Consider the following 20711-nt stretch of genomic DNA (forward strand, 5'->3'; position numbering starts at 1 on the left):
GACTGAACACCAATCAGTCAAAAATCTAGATTTAGATATATCCTCATAATTGTCTTAAATGTCTTAACACACATGAAGCCATAAGGACCAATATATATTTTTGCAGGTATCCCTGAAAATAGAATTCAATGTAGAAAGAAACCTGTTCAGGCAATACATTTTCTTAGAAGTGACACATACTCCAGCATGGAGTGAAATTCAGCTAGGTATTCTAGCTAAGTCATTTCTTGTGCTACCAGACCATTTGTTGTTTTTTAAACCCCACCGCTTGCCCAGGAAACATGACTTTCATCTGAAATGCTTTTTGTTCATGTCCTTTTTTCAATGTAATAGCTTCACTTTCAGGATTGTGCAGCTATCCAAGGGACAGTGTCAAACAAAGATGCTTCAATGAAATACAAACCGTATTAAAGTGAAGATCTGGGGCATTTGCCTTCCTCCTGTGGTTTACCCTCCTCAGCACGGCATTCTTAGATGCTTCATGTTCCCATGGAGACTGGTTAGAGATATGATAACTGCCCTTTCCCTGTTCCCAAAAGATCTGGTCCTCCACCCAGAATATTCTCCAGGTAGCTCTTCCCCTTTCTCCTAGCCTAGGAAGTCAAATAATTTTGCATGGCTAGTCAATCCCCTTCAACAATCAATAAAAAATTGTCTATATGGCATTATTCTAGGATTCAGCACTTCAGTGTTCTTGTAGCTTTAGCTGTCTAGATACTCAGTATTTAAGTTACTTCAGTATTGGATGTTACAGAGAAATAAAAAACAGACTTCCTCAATCTCAAAATCCATACTCATTAAGAAATCTCAATAAACCCAAAATAGCCAATGGAATTTTAAAAGTCATGGAGCTGTAAAAGCAAATATTAAAAAGAGAAGGAAAAATCACTCAAAATATTTCAAACAAAAATGAATCAAAGGCACAGAATAGCTTTACTTACAGCATCATTCATGCACACTGTCTCTGAAGACTTTACAAAGTTCAAGAATAAGCATAACAGCAAAAAGGGAAAGAAAATGGGGCCTGTAGTCCAGGAGAAGACAAATGTGTAGATGATAAATCTAAGATGGAAAGTTGATGTGGACAAATGCAGAAAGGCAAAAGCTGCATGGTAGAAGGCGCTCGCAGCCACAGTGGTGAGACACAATGAAAGAACACAGTGAGGACCACAGCTGGAGGTATGCAGGGAGCAGACATAGACATAGTATCAAGGGATGGTTCATCTTGTTCTTTTATAAGCCACAAGGCTAATTTGAAACCCGGCTCATTTTGGTCCTTGAAAATATAGAAATACATTTTAGCTGGAAAAAGTTGATGTAAATATATACTGAAAATGACAGAAACAGATTCCCAGGTCAGAAGCAACCATTGTCATCATACAGCCTGACCTATGGCCTGTGTGATGCTGAAGGTTTCCCCAAGCAATTGCTAGAGCATATATTTTAGAAACACATACAAGCTGTGGCACTACAGTGTTACGTCAGCCAGAGGAAATGCCGGCTATGTTACAGTTGTGAATGGTGTAAAATATGAGTGTGCCCAACACTTTTCAAGTACTTACGCAGATCTGTGCCCTTGACGTTTCTGGCTCTCAGGACTTTAACTGCAAGGTTATAGTAAGAATGCTTCTCGAGCTGTAAAGGCAAACAGGTTGTGTGTTAAACTCAGCCTTAATATAACTCCCAAAAACATGCTAATACCATGATGAAGGAATGAAGTGGAACAACCCCACTAAAGGTAAATCGCATTTCTGAAATATAAGAACTGTTTAAAATGGAAAAAGAGAAGTTATAAGGTGGATCTCTGAATAAGCTGGGTGAAGGACCAAGGCAGTGCACTGCAGTGAAGGGAGGCTGAGAATTAAATGAATTCTCGACTCACCACAGGTAAAAGTGATCTTTGGGGCAAACTGACTGTCATACCAAGAACTCTTTAGGGCTCAGAGATGTAACAGCTCGGTCCCAGATAACTCAATTCACTCTATTACAGCTGAGCTATTGATTAGATATTAAATTATTTTAAAACCTTCTTCCCAGCTTTGTGTGTCCCATTCATTTGTACAGAACACATGCTGCCAAAAGTACATACATGTTCTGACAGCAGCAAAGGGGCCACAAATATTAACAGAGTGATCTGAATATCTAAAAACCATCCAATGCTTACAGCAGAAAGCATCAAAAGCCCACTTGGGCCATTCCTTGCTTTCTGGTAGAACCACTGTAGCCAGACAGGAACCCCCCTGTAACATCCATTTTTTGCTTGCCTGAAGCATACAGGGCACAAAGAGCAGTAAAAGCCTTGAACAGAAGGCCCGGATATGCAGGCTTAGTGACCCTGAATGGCTGTAAACAGAGATACGCCAATTGCTGACCAAGAGGCTGCCAAGGAGTGCCCTTGACTGAAACCCATATTGATACGAACACACAGCCGTCCGCGAGGGGAGCAATCTCCTGCCCAGTAAAAAAAAAAAAATGTCCAGTACTCACAATTTAGTTCTCGCTCTTGCAAGTGTAAATTAAGTTGAAACTTTCTTGTAAGAACTGGCACCACAAAGACAGACCAGTACAATTTTGCATCTTAGATAAGAAAGAGGATACGGGCCCTATGGGTATCAAGATGGGTCCAGCAGCACACTTACTCTGAGTGTCAATCTACCATCTATCTGCTGGTCGGGTTAGGTGATTGGCCTCCCGAGGTTCTACGGGGGCGCTCACCTCATGTTCGTCTTTCCTAGGAATTGAGGGACCAGCCCTGGCTTGACCCAGTGGAGTCGAGAGGCACAGAAGGGGGTAAAAATTGTACCTGGATGTGGTCCTTTGTCTTAAGTGTACACATAGACTTAGAGCTCTTTAAAGATTAAGCTGTCACTTGGTACCATTATTTATCTTTATTTTCTTTGTAACCATTTTTAAGATCTTTATTTGCTAGCAGTTAAGAAATAGAGCAATAGCCATTGTAACCATATGATTCATAAGCCTTTTTAATAAAACTGTAACTGTTTAAACTTTAACCTGACTCCTTCAGTTGCTGTAACAGAACCAAGCACAATTTAAAAGAACTTCAGCCGGTCATAAGGGACAGGTATAGGGAGAGCTTGGGCGTTTTGGATCGTATCACTTCCAGAGGACAGATCCATTGGGGCATCTCTCAGTCTTCCCTAGACTGCCCGCTGTGAAGGGATCCTGTATCCTAGCCGTTGAAATCTGAGATGTAATAAGCTCTTCCTATAAACTCTGGGGCATCTGTTAGCCTGTTGGCTGCCCTCCGCGACAGGACCCCGGTCCTAGCGGTAAAGACACGGATGTTAAACTTCTCGGGGACTTGTGTCCCAGCAGTTAAAGACTCGGGTGTAACACACACACACACAGCCCTGACCATCGGCTGACAACCACCTACTTTCAGTAGTTTGAGCCAGAGAGAAGGTTAGCCCATAAATTCATATTCATCTTAGATGGATACTTATAGTAGTGTCATAGGAGTGTGTGTATGCTGGGGATGGGGGTGACTCTGGTGTCAGAAATGTGCCTTTTGTTATTGCATTTTAAATACTTCCCAGATTTTGCCAATTTCTAAGTCTTTGAAAAAACAAAAAAAGTCACATATGTTCATTAAAGACTAATTTGAGTATGCCAGCTAAGTTTTCTGAAGATTCCATTTGCACTAGGCATGCTCCAACCCAGGGGAAGGGGTGAGTAGGGCTTTTCTCACAACTGCAGCAGGCCACTCCGCTGCTGGGCTACACGATCAAGAGACTGTCACTCCTGTTCTCTCAATGTTCCTCCTACTCAGGCAGCAGCTAGGAGGTTACAGCTTGGAATGTAGAGGGAACAAGAGCCAGAGTAGGGCGGGAGGGGGGCAGATTGGGATGAAGAGTGTAGGGAAGAGAGAAAAGGGGTGTGAAGTGGCAACTGAGACTAGTTGGGCAAGAAAACTGAGAGCTGGACCAGATACACAAATGGGAGCCATTAGGGGCATGGGAGTCTGAGATCACATGAAGATCACATACTATTTCCTCCCCCCCCCCCCAAGAGGATCCCTACTTCATCCAAAGCACAGGATGAGCTTGCTTTGGGGATGAACTGGACTTGTGTAGCAAAGGAGGCTGTTGCCATGGGACCACTACCTCTTTTGTTGCAAAAGCTGGAAGGTGTGAGATGAACGAGGCAGAAAACCTGTGGGAAGGGAAAGGAGTCTATCCCTGCCTCTGCCACTGAGTCTTCAGGTGATGCTGGGGCAAGTTACTTAAACTGAGTATTTCCCAGGTGGTCACTAATTGTGTGCGCCTCATTTGCTGGGTTCCTGACTTCAGAGCCTGCCATGTGATTTACGGAAGTGCTGAGCACCCAACTGAAGTCCATTGGAATTGTGCTATGAACTTGCCAAGCACTACCCAATTGCAAGTTCAAAAATCAATGCCCTGTATGTCCCAGACTTGGCATCCAAAATGAGTTGACCCTTTTGACATTACTCTCTCTATGCCTCTTGGCATGTCTGTACTGCAGAAAGAGACTTGTGGTAGCAAGTTTCAAAGCCTGGACCAACTGACTTGGGCTTGTGTTAAGAGGCAAAAAATAGCAGAGCAGGTGTTTGGCTCGGGCTGGAGCCCAATCTCTAAAACCTAGCAAAGGGCTGGGATCTCAAAACCTGGGCTCCAGCCCGAGCTTAAATGTCTACACTGCTACATGCATGTTCCAGGGAGCAGGGGTCTCTCCACGTGCTACCCCCCACCCCACCCCAAGCATCCCTACAGCCAATGGGAAGCTGCAGCAGTGGTACCTGTGGAGACTCACTTGCCCCCTTACCTGGGTGCCCCATGTGAGAACCACACACCCCTTATCCTCTCCTTTCCCTCCCTGTGCACTCCATTCCCTCCCAGAGCCTGCACCCCTTCCTCACCCCAGCTTCTTCCAGCCCCCAAACTCCCTCCAGAATCTGTACCCAGCACCCTAACTCCATCCCAGAGCCCAGAACCTTAGGCAGGAGAGAAGGGAAGCAGTTTGGGTGGGGTGAGGTGTGGGCTCTGGGCACAACCAAAATTTTTGCACACCAGCCACCTCTGCTTGAGACACACAAGGTTCCATAATATGGACATCCAAGAGTTCTCACAGAACCAGCACAAACCTCATGCCTTCACTAAGAAGGGTGCCACAGTGACAGTGTACACCATGTGGTGCAATCCCAATGATAAGCATATGCAGGATCTGAAGGAATGCTTCCATTACAGCTAGCTGGAATGGGCGAGAGACCCTGGGTGCATCGATGTAAACAGTTTGCTCCTGCTTTGCTAAATGTTGGATATTCAGCAGATGGGGTGGTATTTTGCTCACTGTAATTAACTTAATTTGTGACCCAACACCAGCTATGTTTGTATCAAATGCAGGGTTAGCTAAAATATGGTTACCAATGTTTTTAATGTTGTGGGAATACAGCAAAGTAGGACTGTGCTAAATTGTTTCAAACAAAATGGTTCCCAGCAAGCTAGGGTGATCATATTTCCCTATGCGGAATGTGGGACACCAAGGAGGTGGGTCTGCCAGCGCTTGGGGCTTTAGCCCCACAAGGAGGCGGGGGGGAACAAGCCACTGGCTCTCAGGGCTTCAGCCCTGCAGGGGGCGGGGAAGGAGCCACCAGCATTTGGGGCTCCAGCAGCTGAAGCGCTGAGTGCCGGCGGCTCCCCACCCATCCTGCCCCAGTGCAGGGATGAAGTTCACCCTTGCAGTGTGCGGAGAGGGGAGGCGAGAGGAGCACCTAGTGCTCGGGGTGTCAGCAGCTGAAGCCCTGAGTGCTGGCAGCTCCTCCCCTGCCTCCAGGAGAAATACAGGGCAATGTGCCCGTTTTTTTTTTTTTTTAAAGTCAGGAGGGTGGGAGGCCGCCTTAAATAAGGGACTGTCCTGGTAAAAACGGGATGGATGGTCACCCTACAGTACACAGATAGAATCCTGCAAATGCACGGACTCTGCTTTCAGAGCTCTGCAAAAGGGTAGGGGTGAAGAAAGGTTAATCTGGTTAGCAGGCTATATTGCTTCCCCTGCTCGGATGGGTTTGATCTGTTTCCCCTCCACTGTTCAAAAAACAGAGCTGAATATGCACCATTAGGTGCCTCTTTTCTTACGTTAATAGTGTTGGAGTTGTGTTTCTTCTACCATGCCTGCTAAGAGCTGAAATCATTTGCAGTTGATGGGCAGAAGTTACAGCCAAGAAGTGGATGGCAGCGGATGGTGACTAAGAGCCAGCAGGGTGGTGGCAGAGACATGTGATGAGCGGCCAGCAGGGCAGTGGCCGAGAGCAGTGAGCAGGCAGAGGATGAGTGACCAGCAGAGTGAGTAAGATGCTTCTTTACCTCCCGCACTCAGGATGGGAGATGAACTCTGCGTCTGCTTTGATCAACAGCAGGGACTGTGCGTGGGGTGCAGAGAAGGGCTGAGCATGTGAAGGGGACATTTAGATTGCTGGTTTTAAAAACCTGAGGAGAAAAGGACACTGCCCAACCTACCTGATGGAACTTTTATTCATGGTTCTTGTTTATGAACTCTATTTGTGGTGTTTTCCCAAATGAATGCCACATTCCTTCCCTCCCTTTTATTAAAAGTCTCTATACTACACTCACACTCCGTGATTGCGAGTGGGGAAGCATTGCCTCTCAGAAGCACCCAAGGGTGGTGTGTGTATTTTTCAGGTTACAGGATGGCTGCTCAAGCAAGTTCTGCGTTGGATGGATAGATTGGAAGCCCTAGATACTGATCTTGGCCCTGGCTGATGCTGGCTTCATCTGGCAGAAGGATTACATAAAGATCCTCTCCAAGAGCCTCTGAGAAAAGATTTTTATCAACAGCTGAATCAATATTCTACAAAGAGAGGAACTTCCACAATGTAAAATAAAAAGTAAGGAGTGTAACAAAAATCTCTGCTGGCTATGAGAATTAGGTCTGTTCCAAGTGCTGGGCCTTTAAATCAATGGGCACCTCTCTGAGTCTAATGCAGTTTTATTTCATAAGAGTCAAAGTGTTGTCAAAACACATTATAAGGTAAGTGTACCCAGTAAAACCGGAAATTAAATGTGACATCACCTTTCCCATTTTATCTGGGTTCAAATGCAGAAACAACACAAAGTACAGTAGCCTTTTGTAGGCCCTTGAACAATTTTCACCCCAAAATTATTCTTGCTAGTGCTGAACAAAAACTCAATTTTCAAATCACACACAAATCTCAGATCTGCTTCTTCAAACGTAAAGATTAAATAATCAGTTTTCTGAAGCCATTCCAGGTTCTGCAAATCTTGCATCTTTTCTTTCTCCTCTGGATAAGCACATTTTAGGAGGGAATGAGTTTCATAACAAAACACAATGGGCAGACCTATGACAGATCTTCAGGGCTGAGTGACTTGCTAAGCAACAAGCACAGAAAGTTTGCTATTTGAGTTTGGATGAGCCTGAAACCTCTAAGTGAAATTCAGTAGGTTTGAATCTAAACAAACCAAATTGATAGCATCTATGCACGTCTAATTCTCAACAGCAACATTTCACTTGTAAATAGTTAATGTGGTAAGTATTGGCTAATATTTCAAACTAGCAAGTCTCCAAAAATGGGAGCTTCACACTTCTGATGAACCTGTGAAGCACAGATGCTGTGACCATTCAGCCATCTTGCCTGACTTTAAACATAACAAACAACAAAATACTTAAAAATAAACAAAATCATGAATGTGCATTGAAGACAGCAATATAGGGCAACAGGCAGCCAGTCCACAAGGGGAGCTGGTTTTTAAACTGGCTCCCCTCACAGACCAGCTCCCACCTGGCATCTTGCGCTGCTGCCTCTGATACAGACGTAGCAATGTGGAATGGCAGGGGGTTCCTCGGGAGTGGGCCGGAGCACACTGCCTGTCAGCCTCACCCCCGGGGACTACAGAATAGTCAAGTAACCAATAAGAATTAATGAGGTTAATTGAATATTCAATTAACCAATATTTAACATCCCTAGTTTAGACACGTGCTTCGTCTGGGCTAATCTTTCCTCTGTCCGATTCAGATTGTAAACTCCCAGAAGAAAAAAATGAAAGTGCATGGAATTTCTCTGCTTCTTCATAGACAAAATAGATTATGGATAAGATTTTCAAAAGCATTTCCTGAACTTTGCTCTTACTGAAGTAAATGGGCGTTTCACCATCATTGACTACAATGGAAGCTGAATTTTTCAGATTCCACCGTACATTCTCAAACAGACCCTGACCTAAAATGCTAGGGTTAGAGACTAGGAATGAGCAGCTAAGTCCAGTCGCTGTCATCACCTCCACTATCTAAACTTATGCTTCTCTTGTGCATAACAAAGACTTTGCTCACCCAGTTCTACAAGTGCAGGGCTGCTTGTATGCACGTGTCATAACTTTTAGCTGCTTCTTTATTATGTGGGTGATGACAGCCCAAAGGAAGGGCAAAAGTTACATTACCCGCCAGTGGTAGAGCCCGGTATCCTTCCTCTCCTTCCTCTGGAATAGCACAGCAGCCAGAAGTGGGAGCATTGGGGGCGACACCCGGCTAAGCAGCACAGCACGGAACATGGGAGAGCTTCCCAATACCTGAAGAACACAAATGAGTTAAAACAGCAAGTCACTGGAATTTCACCAGCTGCCTCTCCTCTCACCTCTGACAGTTACTGCAATAGCTGGATTGAGTTTCACCCCCAAGCTCTGTTCCGAACAGGGAGAAACAAACGTGTGTGGGAGGGAAGGGAGGTGTGGCTTGGAGTTGCCAAACAATCAAGCTTACAACTTCCCTGGTAAGTTTTTCAAACATTAGCAGTAAAACCTCAGGGCAATGCCAGCAAATGAAGTAGCTCAAGAGAAAAGAGGGCCTGACAAGAAGCACTATGCCGTGATTAGAGAGCAGGACTCGTCAGCTACTGATTTGTCTTCCAGATGCTGCCAGAAACTTGTTCTGTGACTTTGGGCAAGTCACAACTTCTCTGGACTTCAATTTCCAGTTCTGTTGAAATCCCTTTGTCATAGTTCATTAGTGTCTGCAAAGTGCTTTGAGATCCTCTGATGGAAGGCAACAAAGATTAACAAAACACAATCAAAGTTAAGAATCCAAAGAACTAATGGGGGTAAGAAAGATATTTGCATCTAATTTTAAAGGAGATAACGAGGGAGGAGGCATAGGAAATTATTAGTTAAAAATAACATTTGTAAAAAGCTGAGATGCTGACGTTTGGGATTTAAAACTAAACCAATTTACTGCAAATAAAAGTCAGGAGAGAGGTTTGAACAATTTGAAAGGGATTGAGATCCTGGGACAAATCCTTCTCACTTTGCTCATGTAAGTCTCATTGACTTTATCAGATTACCTTGGTGAGCAAGGCAAGCACAATTTGATCCCATTTTCTGGGTACAATCCAACACCCATTGACTTCAATAAACACTGGATTATTAGACCCCGTACAAATTATTTAAAATAGGTACTAGAATACTTTGGAAAAAATATAAATAATCGATACTTTCAGTTTTTATCCAGAGCTTTAAGGATATTTGTTTATGAATTTATTTAACTATGGGCAATGAATTTTGAAAAGGTAGAGACAACTGGGGAAGCCTTGTACAACTGAGAAAAGCAAATGTAATGCCAAGCTTCCACCTATCTGCCTATTTGCCCTGAATCTAACGTAATTCCTTTGTAAAAAATAGGACAAATTGAAGACATATCTGGAAGTGCCTAAAAGAAAACAGAAGCCTGAGCAATTGGCTTTCAAAGGAACAAATGCAGCCAAATCGTGATTTATTTTAATCACATACACATTTAGCATATGAAAGGATTTGCAGTCGTTGTAATAGACAAGTAGGATTGCACCAAGTTATCACTGGAGGGATTGTATGTCAAGAAATGCTGGCATGCCTGGAATGTTGGAACCCTTGGATGGGCGGAAACAGGTAAGATATTTAGTGGAGGAGATGTAGTTGAGTGAGAGAAACTGGTGTGAAAAATATTTTGCTAGAGAGATGCTCAGCAGGGCTCGACAGCCTTGCCCCTGTTCTGTGCGCCTTAGAGAAAAGAGGTGGGGGTGGGGCAGAGGCAGCCAGCCCTCAATACCACTCAGACCACAGCATACTCCTCCCTGCCAGCCCTCACAGCTGCCCGGCACATGCCACCATGCAGTACAGGGGCAGCAATTTAAAAGGCCTGGGACTCCAGCTGCTGCCACAATAGCGGCAGCAGAGGCTGGGCGCTCTGGGCCCTTTTGAATCATAGGGCCCCAGGGCAATTGCCCTCTTTGTCCCCACCCATCATTGGCAGGCCCAAACACCCTCCTCCCCCCAAAAAAACATTAAAGGGCTCCGGCCAGTGGCAGACAGAGTTAGTGGGGCCCTGTGCACAGGTTCATTTTTGAGGGATCTTCCCACAGGGCCCAGTCAAGAAAAAGAACTCTCTCATCTCCCATCACCCCCATTTTTCATCCCCCCCCCCCTTCATCCTCCTATAAGTAATAGGAAGAAAGGAAAATAAAGTGAGGTACCTTGATTGGGGCAGGAGATTGGGGTTTGGGGTGGAGCTCTGGGAGGAAGTTCGGGTGTGGGGTGCAGGCTCTGGGCTGGGGTAGGAGGGCAATGCTTACCTCAGACAGTAAGGCTCCCAAAATAACTGGCACACCCCTCTGGCAGCAGCTTGCAGGTGGGGGATATCGGGGGTCTCCGCTGCTGCTGCCCGCAGACACTGCCCCCACAGCTCCCATTGGCTGCAGTTTTGAGCATGCAGGCAGCCTGCCAGCCCTTGCCCTGTGCGCTTTTGAATGTTCATGTCCTTTTCTTTGGGAGCACCATGTCATTAGGGGCCCTGTGCCACCGCACAGTGTATTTAATAGTAAATCCACACCTGGCTCTGCCCAATATTTTACTATGCAACAGCCACGAGTAACTCCAAGAATTGTGATTCCTAGGAAAACCCCAGTCCTGCACAATCACCGTGAACAGAGATTACACATGATCAGACCTAATACGGAAAACAAATAAATAAAGAATGTAAGAAGAGTAATTATGGGGTAGTTGGTGGGGTGGGTGGGTGTGTGTGTGTCCCCAAATTTCTTGATCAAGGTATAATAAAAGTCCATGCACCAGAGCAAATAAGTATAAGAAGTCAATACAAAGTTTTTATGGTCCATTCAAAACCATTTGACAGTCCTGATTTGTCCACCCTTTGGCTATCTCTGCCCTACAGAATGCTATACCCGATACTCACTTTCAACAATACATACACCTCCTGCAACAGCCAGCAAAGCCGTTGTATCTGTCAGTGGGGTTTGAAATTTATGCAACTTCCCTAGATACTGGAATTTCCTACTTTGTCACAACTTATAACATTTTGACTCTTAGAAATGTCATTGCTACACAGGGAAGGACTTGAACTACAATTAATTCACAAGTTTGATATTCGGGCTAGTGCTTTAAATAAAGATACTGGATAGCTGGGACATTATCAACCTACCAAACAATGAAGGTGCCAATGGTTCTTTGCCTGTATAGTATCTAGTGTTAGTACTCTTCCTCTCTAATTGCCTACTAATGGTTCTTATCTGCCTCTTGACTATCCAGTCTTTAGATCAGGGGTGGCCAACCCATTCTGAGCAAAGAGTCAAGATAACAGTGGATCCAACCAGAAGAACCAGGACAAAGATGTTTGGGGTTTTTTTTGGGGGGGGGGGGGGGGGGGAGAAGAGTGGGAAAAAAGGACTGCTTCTTTAAGAAAATGTGTTAAGAGGCTTTTTGGTCACATCAGGCTCCTGCCATCCGACGCCATCTTTAATGGCCACGCCAGATGGCTCCCCTGCCCTGCTGAGCACAGGGAGCCAGGAGAGGGCCGTTTTCAGGAGCATGGGGGCACCTTTACAAGCCACAGGGGGAGGAGGGGAGGCTTCCCAAGCCGCACCGGGGGGCGGGGGGGAAACGGCATGCGGCTCATGAGCTGCAGGTTGGCCATAGCTGCTTTAGATGCTTATAGACTATTTGTTTTTCCTGTTAAATTCCAGCTTCCCCTTGACATTTTTATACCCCCTGCTTCTTCTTGTCCCCCGCCCTTCCCTATTTATTTTAGTTCTGGACATCCAATACTCTGGTCATAGGAAGAAGTGGCCTGTGCACATGAAAGCTCATGATACCGTCTACATGTTTTGTTAGTCTTTAAAGTGCTACCAGATTATTTGTTTAAGGACCCTAACCTGTAAGCCTGACTCCTGCTAAATTTTCCTGAAGAAGTGAATACATTACAAAAGTGATGAATTATCTTTTGCTCCTATCTTATTTTAGATGAGATATATTTACGGTAAAAATGTATTCTGCCCTTTTATTGTAGTCTAAGGATATGTATTGCACAGAAGTTGTGGATATTGATTGCAATTCTTCTATTGGCTTAAGCAGTTTTTTTATAACTAATCAATATTTGGTAATGATCACATTTTACTGTAAGATTTTAAATATTCTATTGTGAGTTTAGGCTAGCGCTATACTAGTTACTCTAAAATCCCCACATTGGGCTGAAAATTCACTATCCTGATTTCTATAGCCTTAAATATCACTGCCCTGGCAATGAATAAAGTATAGTCATTTTAGGCCCTGTCTATGACAGAATACCTGCTAACTAGAAAACTAAAATCAATCTAACTAAACACCAGTACAGACACACACAAACCACTTGAAATGGTGGTTACACTGACTTAGCTTGATGTGGAAAACTGAGTGTCTTTCAGGCACTGAGCCAAAAAAGAGGCAGGGAAGAAGCGCTCTTTCCCAACTGGTTACTACCAACTGCACTTACAACTGGTACGTTGTTGTGAAAGCATCTAATTTTGTTAAATGACAAAGTTTGCTTTTTCCCCCCTGAAATTCTGTGATCCCTCCATCCTGTTCCCTCTACAGGTTAAAGTGATCTTACATTTTCATAGGCCCTTTAACTCAGAGATCCCAGCAGGCTCTAGAAAATTAAATTTGTGCAGAGGGATCACTGAGGGACTGACACACCCGGGGAATACCCAGAGTGATCACGGCCTATCCCAGGAACTTAGTGCTTTGCTTCTATGGCTCAGATCCCTGATGCCAGTAGCCTCCCCACAAAGGTAATACTAACAGTCCTTCCAACCCTAAGTCTCCCAAATTTATCCTTGCTGGATTCTTGTCAGACACTGACTTTCCCCCTCTGGTTCCTCACCCAGTAATCAGTTTACTTTGGCTCACACATGCCAGACAGTTTGCACACCAGAGACCTGCATGGGGTAAAAATAAACAAAAAGTTTATTTAATAGAGAAAACAGACTCAAAGATTAAATATTACAGAAAAGCCAACAGAAAAGTTTCACCGAAATATACACAGATGCAATCTCAGGCCTTACACTACCATATGAGATGAAATCGCAAATCTCATGTTAGTCAATAGTCTTGAACCAATTTCCCAGCATACCAGCTAGCTGCAGAGGGGGGGTATGCACCACAGAGCTTTCTGCCTAGATACTGTCCCTCAGGGCTTGTTCGCTTGTTTGCGCTTAACAGGACTTCAGTGTAGACATTGCCTACACTGACAGGAAGGGATTCTCCTATCAGCACAGATTATCCACCTCCAGGAGAGGAGACAGATGGGTTGAAGGAAGAATTCTTCAATCAATTTAGCACAGTCTACCTGTATTCTTTTGTTTAGCCAAGTTGCTCAAGCACACAGATTTTTCACATCCTCAAGAGATGTAGCTGGGACAGCCTCGTTTCCTAGTGTAGCCTAGTCCTTAGCTTCTGGGTGCTCTTTCATTCAAAACTTTGTCCACGTAAAAGCATTTGTTGGGTGGAGGGCTTAAGACACTATAGCTATTCAAAGTGTGGAACACTCCCTCCTTTCTTAGTCCAGTGACTCTCAATCTTTCCAGGCAACCGGTACCCTTTTCAAGAGCCTGATTTGTCTTGTGTACTCAACTTTCACCTCACTTTAAAAACTACATGCTTACAAAATCAGACACAAAAATACAAGTGTTGCAGTGCACCATTACTGAAAAATTGCTCTCTCGATTTTGTGTGTTAGAAAGTCTCAGGGGGTAGTTGTGTTAGTCTGCAACTTTAAAAACCAACAAGTAGAACCTTAGATACTGTCGACAAAACTTCTGTCGACAAAGCGCGTCCAGACTACGGAAGCAATAGACAAAAGTATAGACAAAACTTTTTGCTTTGTCGACAGAGAGCGTCCAGACTGCAGGACGCTCTGTCGACAGAAGAAAGTACCCGGAACTGCTTTGCCAGGTCACAGGGGCAGCATGTACTTCCTGGTGCTGCTGCCTGCACTTTGCAGAGACACATGCTAAAAGGGCCACCCACTCGACTAGCCATTGCTCTGCTGCTGCAGCTGCCTAGAGGGATAGAAAAGGTTCTGCAGTGCCTGTGTGGAGTGCCCTACTTCCTGGCACAGCACAGCAGTGTGGGGTCTTTTTTTGGAAGGTTTTTCCTAACCTTTGTTTACCATGGAGCGAGAGCTTCCCCTGGCCAGGCGCTGGCCCCACTCCACGGTGCTTCAAATGCTGCTGCAACTGCATGAGATTATCATGCTGTTAATGCCTGGTCCAGAACCTGAGCCCAGACTGGAGCCCCTCCTTCAGGATGCAGCAGCACTGTTCCTGCCTCCGAACTTTTTCCCGGACAGGTGATGTTGGAGGAGGGAAACAAGTACGGACTGGTGGGACTGGCTCGTAATGGAGCAGTGGGATGATCAGGCTTGGCTCCAAAACTTTAGGATGCGGAAGTCCACCTTCCTGGAGCTTTGCAACTGGCTTGCCCCCACGCTGCAATGAGAGGACACCCACTTGCGCCCTGCCATCCCACGGGAGAAGAGGGTAGCTATTGCCCTCTGGAAGCTGGCCACTCCTGATAGCTACCGGTCATGTGGGACACCAGTTTGGTGTGGGGAGATCAACTGTTGGTGCTGTGTTGATGGAGGTAAGTCCCTTGGGGATGGGGGGAGGGCAGTCCGTAAGGGGACTGTAACCAAAAAAGCGTGGGTGGGGGGCAATGGAGGGGAGGTGGTGGAGGGCTCCTGTGTCTTACACCATCATACTACTAGGAGCAATCACTGGGGGATGGGTGGGTCGCCAAAGGACTTAGGCAACCCCTCTTACTTCATAATCTGTGTGTGTTTGTATGTGTCTATTTTTGCAGGTGGTGAGGGCCATCAACTCAGAGCTGCTGAATCGGATTGTCCACCTCGGAGACCTAGACACAATCATGGCTGGTTTTGCAGGGCTGGGATTCCCAAACTGCGGAGGAGCGCTCGATGGAACGCACATTCCCATCCGTGCACCACCCCATCGAGCCGCCCGGTTTATCAACAGGAAAGGGTACTTTTCCATTGTGCTGCAGGCCCTGGTTGACCACCATGGACTATTTACGGACCTGTGTGTGGGGTGGTCGGGCCGGGCACATGATGCTCGGATCTTCCGCAATTCACACCTGTATGAAAGGCTGCAGACAGGAACCTTCTTCCCCCAGCGAACCTCTGCTATTGGGGACATAGAGATGCCGGTCTGCATTGTGGCCGATGCGGCGTACCCCCTCATGCCCTGGCTTATGAAGCCATACACAGGGCATCTGACCCCGAGCAAGGAAGTGTTTAATGCGCACCTGACACGCGCCCGTTTACAGGTAGAATGCGCATTTGGCCAGTTGAAGGGAAGGTTTAGGTGTCTGCTAACTCGCCTTGACATGGGGGAACACAATATCCCAGAGGTGGTGGCAGCATGTTGCATCCTCCACAACCTGGTGGAGAGCAAAGGGGAGGCCTTCCTCCCAGGTTGGGGGCCAATGGCTGAAGTGGAGGGCAGGCGGTTTGCGCAACCTCGGACAGCTGCCGTTCGCCAAGCCCATCAGGCGGGGGTTCGCATCCGGGAGGCTCTGCGTGAGCACTTCTCAGCTGGAGCCCTATGACTCCCCAAGATATCCCCAATGGGGTCTGTGGGCCTTCCCCCCCATCACAAAACCTTCCCTCCCACAATCCATCCCTGCATCAGCCTCTGAAAAGTTAAGGCGCGCACACACCATGTTAAACTTCAAAAATATGTTTATAAACGAGTAACGTAAGAAATTATATCTGTAATTCAACAACAGTGAAAAACCCAGCCATCCTCGGGCTCAAGTGGGGGCTGATAATGACTCTTCCCTAGCAGTGGGGGGGAGGGGCAAGGCTGGAGGGGTGGCAGGGGCTGAGGGAGAGGAAGGGGTGGCAGGGGCGGAGGGAGAGGAAGGGGGGTCAGAGGCGGCTGGGGGGGAGGACGGGGGGTCAGAGGGGGCTGGAGCTGGATGGGCAGAAGGAGTCCCCAGGGGGAGAGGACCTGGCACAGCCAGGGACTCCCGGACGGTGGCACACATACTCCTCCACTCTGGGAGGAAGTCCTGCAGCAGGCAACGAGCCTCCTCCCTCGCTCTTTCTGCCATGGTCTCGTGCATGTTGGCCATGATCCTTTCCATTTTCTCCATGGCCTCCACATGACGCTTTAGGAGGTCAGGGTGTCCTTCGTCTGCTCCTGTGCCTCCTCCTCCTCCTCCTCAACATCTTCCATGGGGACCTCCTGCTGGCTATGCTGCACCGGTGTGTGCAAGCCTGTCTGCACAAGCACTGATGCAGACATTGGTTCCTGGCCTCCCAGGATGCGGTCCAGTTCTTGGTAGTAGGTGCAATGCACTGGGGCTGCACTGGCAGCCGAGCTCTGCTCTTGGGCCTTCATGTACCCCTGGCGCAGTTCTTTGACTTTTGCCCGGACTTGCTGGAGTGTCCTGGGACGGTGCCCTTTATCGGCCAGCCCCTGAGCCATGCGGCCATAGATACTTGCATTCCTGCGCCGGGTGTGCAGGGCCTGAACTGCTTCCTCCTCCCCCACAGTTCTAACAATGTCAGGACCTCTGTCCCTGACCACGCAGGGGCTCTCTTTTTTTCAGCAGAGGGCACCCGAGATGGCTCCCTCGAAGGTCCCTGGGGGCCTCGTGGCGCTGGAGCTGCACACATGGCCATGTGCAGGTTACGCTGGGAGAGCTCTGGGCTGACAGAATCTCTCTGTGGCCAGCTTCCTGCCACAATGCCTGCCAGGGATGTCTGTGCCTTTAAAACACGGCTACAGACAGGACCCAGAAGAGGTTTTTCCTAAAGGACTCTCCAGCAGGGGGCGTCTCCTTCTGTCGACAAAAGGAACCCCTGCGTCCAGTCTACCCTTTTTGTCGACAGAACTCTGTCGACAAAGACGTTATGCCTCGTAAAATGAGGTATACCAGCGTCGACAAAACTGCTGAGTTCTGTTAACGTTATGTCGACAGAACTCAGTGGTAGTATAGACGCTGGTATAGTTTTGTCGACAAGAGTCCACTTTTGTCGACAAAACTCGGTAGTCTAGACACACCCTTAGAGACCAACACAAATATATATAGTATCATGAGCTTTCGTGGGCAAAACCCACTTCCTTCAAAGGAGTTTGAGCTCAAGCTTCTCTGAAAAGTGGTTTTGCCCACAAAAGATCACGATACTAATTATAGTTGGTTGTTTATTTTTGTTGGTCTCCAACGTGCCACAGGACTACTCATTTCATTTTTATATTATAAAATCAATTGGAATATACATGTTTGACTTAGTTCACTGTATAGAGAGCGGTTTAAACAAGATACTGTATGCAATTTTAGGTTGTAGAGACTTTGCTAGTGCTTTTTATGCAGCCCTTGTAAAACTAGGCTGATATCTAGATTAATTAATCTATCTGCTGGAAGACATCTACCTACTCTCAGGTGTACATGCACCCTAATTAAGAACTACTCTCTTAAAGCTGGTCTACACCTGCAAGTTTTGTCACCGATACCCCCTTTAAGGCAACAAAACCCAGAAAAGCATTCACACTGCAACCTGACAAAAGTTGCAAAAAAGTGCCCAGTTTTGTCAACAAAAAACTTTCACCTCCACAGGGCACTTTTGTGTGTCTCTCTCCCCCTTTCCTGTGGCAATCAAGCAGTGTATCATACACGTGGCTTTTTGTTTGAGTTTATTCCACTCTAGGATGTTTTCCACAATACCTGATTAGCCATTCTCGCCAGCACTTGGAACTCTTCTGCTCTGCAGCCACGTAAACAGACATGTGCCCCTCTACCCTACTAACCCCCGGAACTCAAATCCATTTCCTGCTGGCTGGCTCAGCATGAAGTGCTCCTCCTGGCATCTTCTCAGGCAAACAGGAGCCGCTATCGCTTAAGACCTCTTCCTGCTTGGAGCATCCCAGAGCTTTTGGATCTCATCAGCATTGGGGGAGGAGGGATATGAAGCACTGGCGCAATCACAACTGTGAGTAACCCGTAGGAACTGGGACACGTACAGACAGGTTTCTTGAGCCCTGTGTGAGAAGGGTTATGACAGACACCCTACAATGCAGAGCTAAGTTAAAGGAACTCTGGCAGTCGTACCAGAAGGGGAAGGCGACACACAAGACGTGCCATTTTTATAAAGAACTGGATGCTATCCTGGGTAGGGAACCCAAATCCATAGCCAAGGACCCTGTGGATACTTCTGAAGTTGCTGCTGTCCACATCATTCACATTGTTGTCCACATCAGAGTCTTTTTGCTCTGAAAATAAGTCCATAAGTAGCTCTGCTGAGAGACATGGTGTCCTAAGCACACTGAACACGGCTTAGGAGAGAAGTCTGGGATCCAGGATTTCTCACAGCAGATACTGGAGTGCACAGCAAGGACCATCACAGTTTGAAATGCACAAAAGCAAACCAGAAGCCTCAGGTAACGCCTATGGATCTTTGTTGCCCACACCTTCACTAACACGTTGATTGAGCATGTCTACTCTGCAAACAAAGCACGCAAGCAGCAGCAAATCTCAGTGCACTTTGGGGCTAAAAATAATGCAGACTTAGGCTGGGGCCAAGGCTCTGAAACTCATTGAGAAGCATGAATGTCAGAGCATGGCCTCTAGCCCAAATAGCAACATCTACAATGGCTAGTTTTAGTCCCAGAATAGGAGTCCTATGAGGCTGTCAAGTGACTTAGACTCTGGGGATCATCAGCACAAGGCCTCCCCTTCTCCCCCTCATGGTTTACAAATCTTCCTTACATGTGCTTTGTTTCTTCCAGGGGGTCACTAAATATAGCAATATCATCTATGTACCTGAGAAATCTCTGGAACCCATGTAACCAGCCTCTGGAATGCAGTACCTGTATTAATTAATCCAAAGACTAGCACTGTGTCACAGAGGCCCATTGGCATGAATCATTACCCTGTGTCAGCAACTCATCAGGCCTGCCACACACACTGCTACTAACAATGTGCTGTCATGACATATACTCAACTGGTGGCATGTAATACAAATCACCGGAAAACTAACTCCCTGATCCTTAATATCATTGCATGGTGTTTGTACAGGTCACATGTGCAAACTTACAAACACACTGAAATTATGTTCTTTAAAATGTGGGGCAGGCAGGATGAAGGGTACCCTATGCTAGGCAAAAGAATGTGGTTACACTTGCTTAACGTCAGACATTGGAAATGAATTTATATGAAAAGGTAAATAAATACATCATGCTAACAAGGGGAAGCTCCCAAATGAAGCGGTCACCAGACAGCGTGGCATCCCTTCCAAGCAGGAGAAAAAGGAACCATTTGAGAATACATTTCAAAGGTTTACTGATCTAAAGACAGTGGGTGTGAACTTTGATTAATATAGTTGTAAAATACAAGTATTAACATTGTGAGGAATTATGGGTACTCACTGATATTATGCTTTAAAATGTGTCCAATATAGGGAGAAACAGGGTCTCTTCCTGGACAAGAGTGACTTTTGCTATTTCCCCATCTCTGAGGTAAATTAAGTGGTGTGGAATGAAAACTCCATTGATATGTATCAGCAAGGGATGGAAAGTCTATGGGAAGGGAAGAAAGCCTTCCAGCTTTTAAAACAGAGACAATGAACTTTGGGGTGACATAAGGGGAGGCAAAAGAACATGAATGGTCTGTCATTTGAGGGAGTCATGGGATCAGGGCTCTTGAAATCACAGAATATTGGGTCCTTCAATCAAGGGGACAGACTTCTCTGGGAACTAAGCTTAGGTCAGAAACTTAAGTTTAACTTAGCTCTGGCAGATTGCAATTTACTAAAATTAAGTTTAAGTCTTTGAAGTTTCTATCTTTATTCTTTACGAGTATCACTTGAGCTTAAAAGCTTTTTGTTTAGTAAACTTGTTTTACTTTTACTATAAATACAGTTTCATGATGTTATTAAAACAAGAGTGTCTGTCAAACACCTGTTAAATTAATAAGTTGCAGTGTACTGATGCTTTAAAAGGAGCAACAAACTGCACTTCTGAGAGTGCTCCAGGAGAGGGTTGGACACCACAGAGGCAGGCAGTTCTGGGATGCTATTGGGGTCGTTCTTCAAAAGCTAACTGGGTGGCGAAAGCCAAGGTGTGACTAGGCTGGCTAACGGCAACTACTGGGAGGAACACAAGCAGGGGATTGGCCATGTGATTACTCTGGGTGAGGGATGGTAATGGGAGGTATCACATGAGGAAGTAGAGTTGTCCTAAGGAAGATGTGGTGCCTGAGTTTGACAACATTTATTAGAAAACGGCTTTATAACAGTCTTGATCGTTTTTCTGGTGGGTTAACTCTTCACTTAAATTAATGTTCTTGAAAGGGATGGGCCCTTTATTCTCAGATACTCAATCT

At 46.0% G+C, this 20711-nt stretch overlaps 1 protein-coding gene and 1 long non-coding RNA gene across 4 annotated transcripts in view; one reads left to right on the forward strand and one right to left on the reverse strand.

Annotated features, from left to right (window-relative positions):
* LOC102449310 (cytosolic phospholipase A2 zeta) overlaps positions 1-8894 on the reverse strand; it is a 45182-nt gene extending 36288 nt beyond the window's left edge. For 2 of the 3 annotated variants that reach the window (XM_075927226.1, XM_075927224.1), the window contains exons 1-2: positions 8448-8894; positions 1563-1635 (exon numbers count right to left, since the gene is read on the reverse strand). In XM_075927226.1, coding sequence (XP_075783341.1) covers positions 1563-1635; positions 8448-8558 — 184 coding nt within the window. In that variant the 5' untranslated portion in view covers positions 8559-8894. The remainder of the gene's footprint in view (positions 1-1562; positions 1636-8447) is intronic. The other variant, XM_075927225.1, reaches the window with a different exon arrangement.
* Positions 8895-8909: 15 nt separating this feature from the next.
* LOC142829134 (uncharacterized) lies at positions 8910-15820 on the forward strand. Its single transcript, XR_012903452.1, has 4 exons — positions 8910-9103; positions 9681-9923; positions 14656-14948; positions 15168-15820. It is a non-coding gene; the product is annotated as an uncharacterized LOC142829134 (long non-coding RNA).
* The last annotated feature ends 4891 nt before the right edge of the window (positions 15821-20711 follow it).

The sequence above is a fragment of the Pelodiscus sinensis genome, chromosome 4 (genome assembly GCF_049634645.1).
Source record: "Pelodiscus sinensis isolate JC-2024 chromosome 4, ASM4963464v1, whole genome shotgun sequence".
In the NCBI taxonomy this organism is placed as follows: domain Eukaryota; kingdom Metazoa; phylum Chordata; order Testudines; family Trionychidae; genus Pelodiscus; species Pelodiscus sinensis.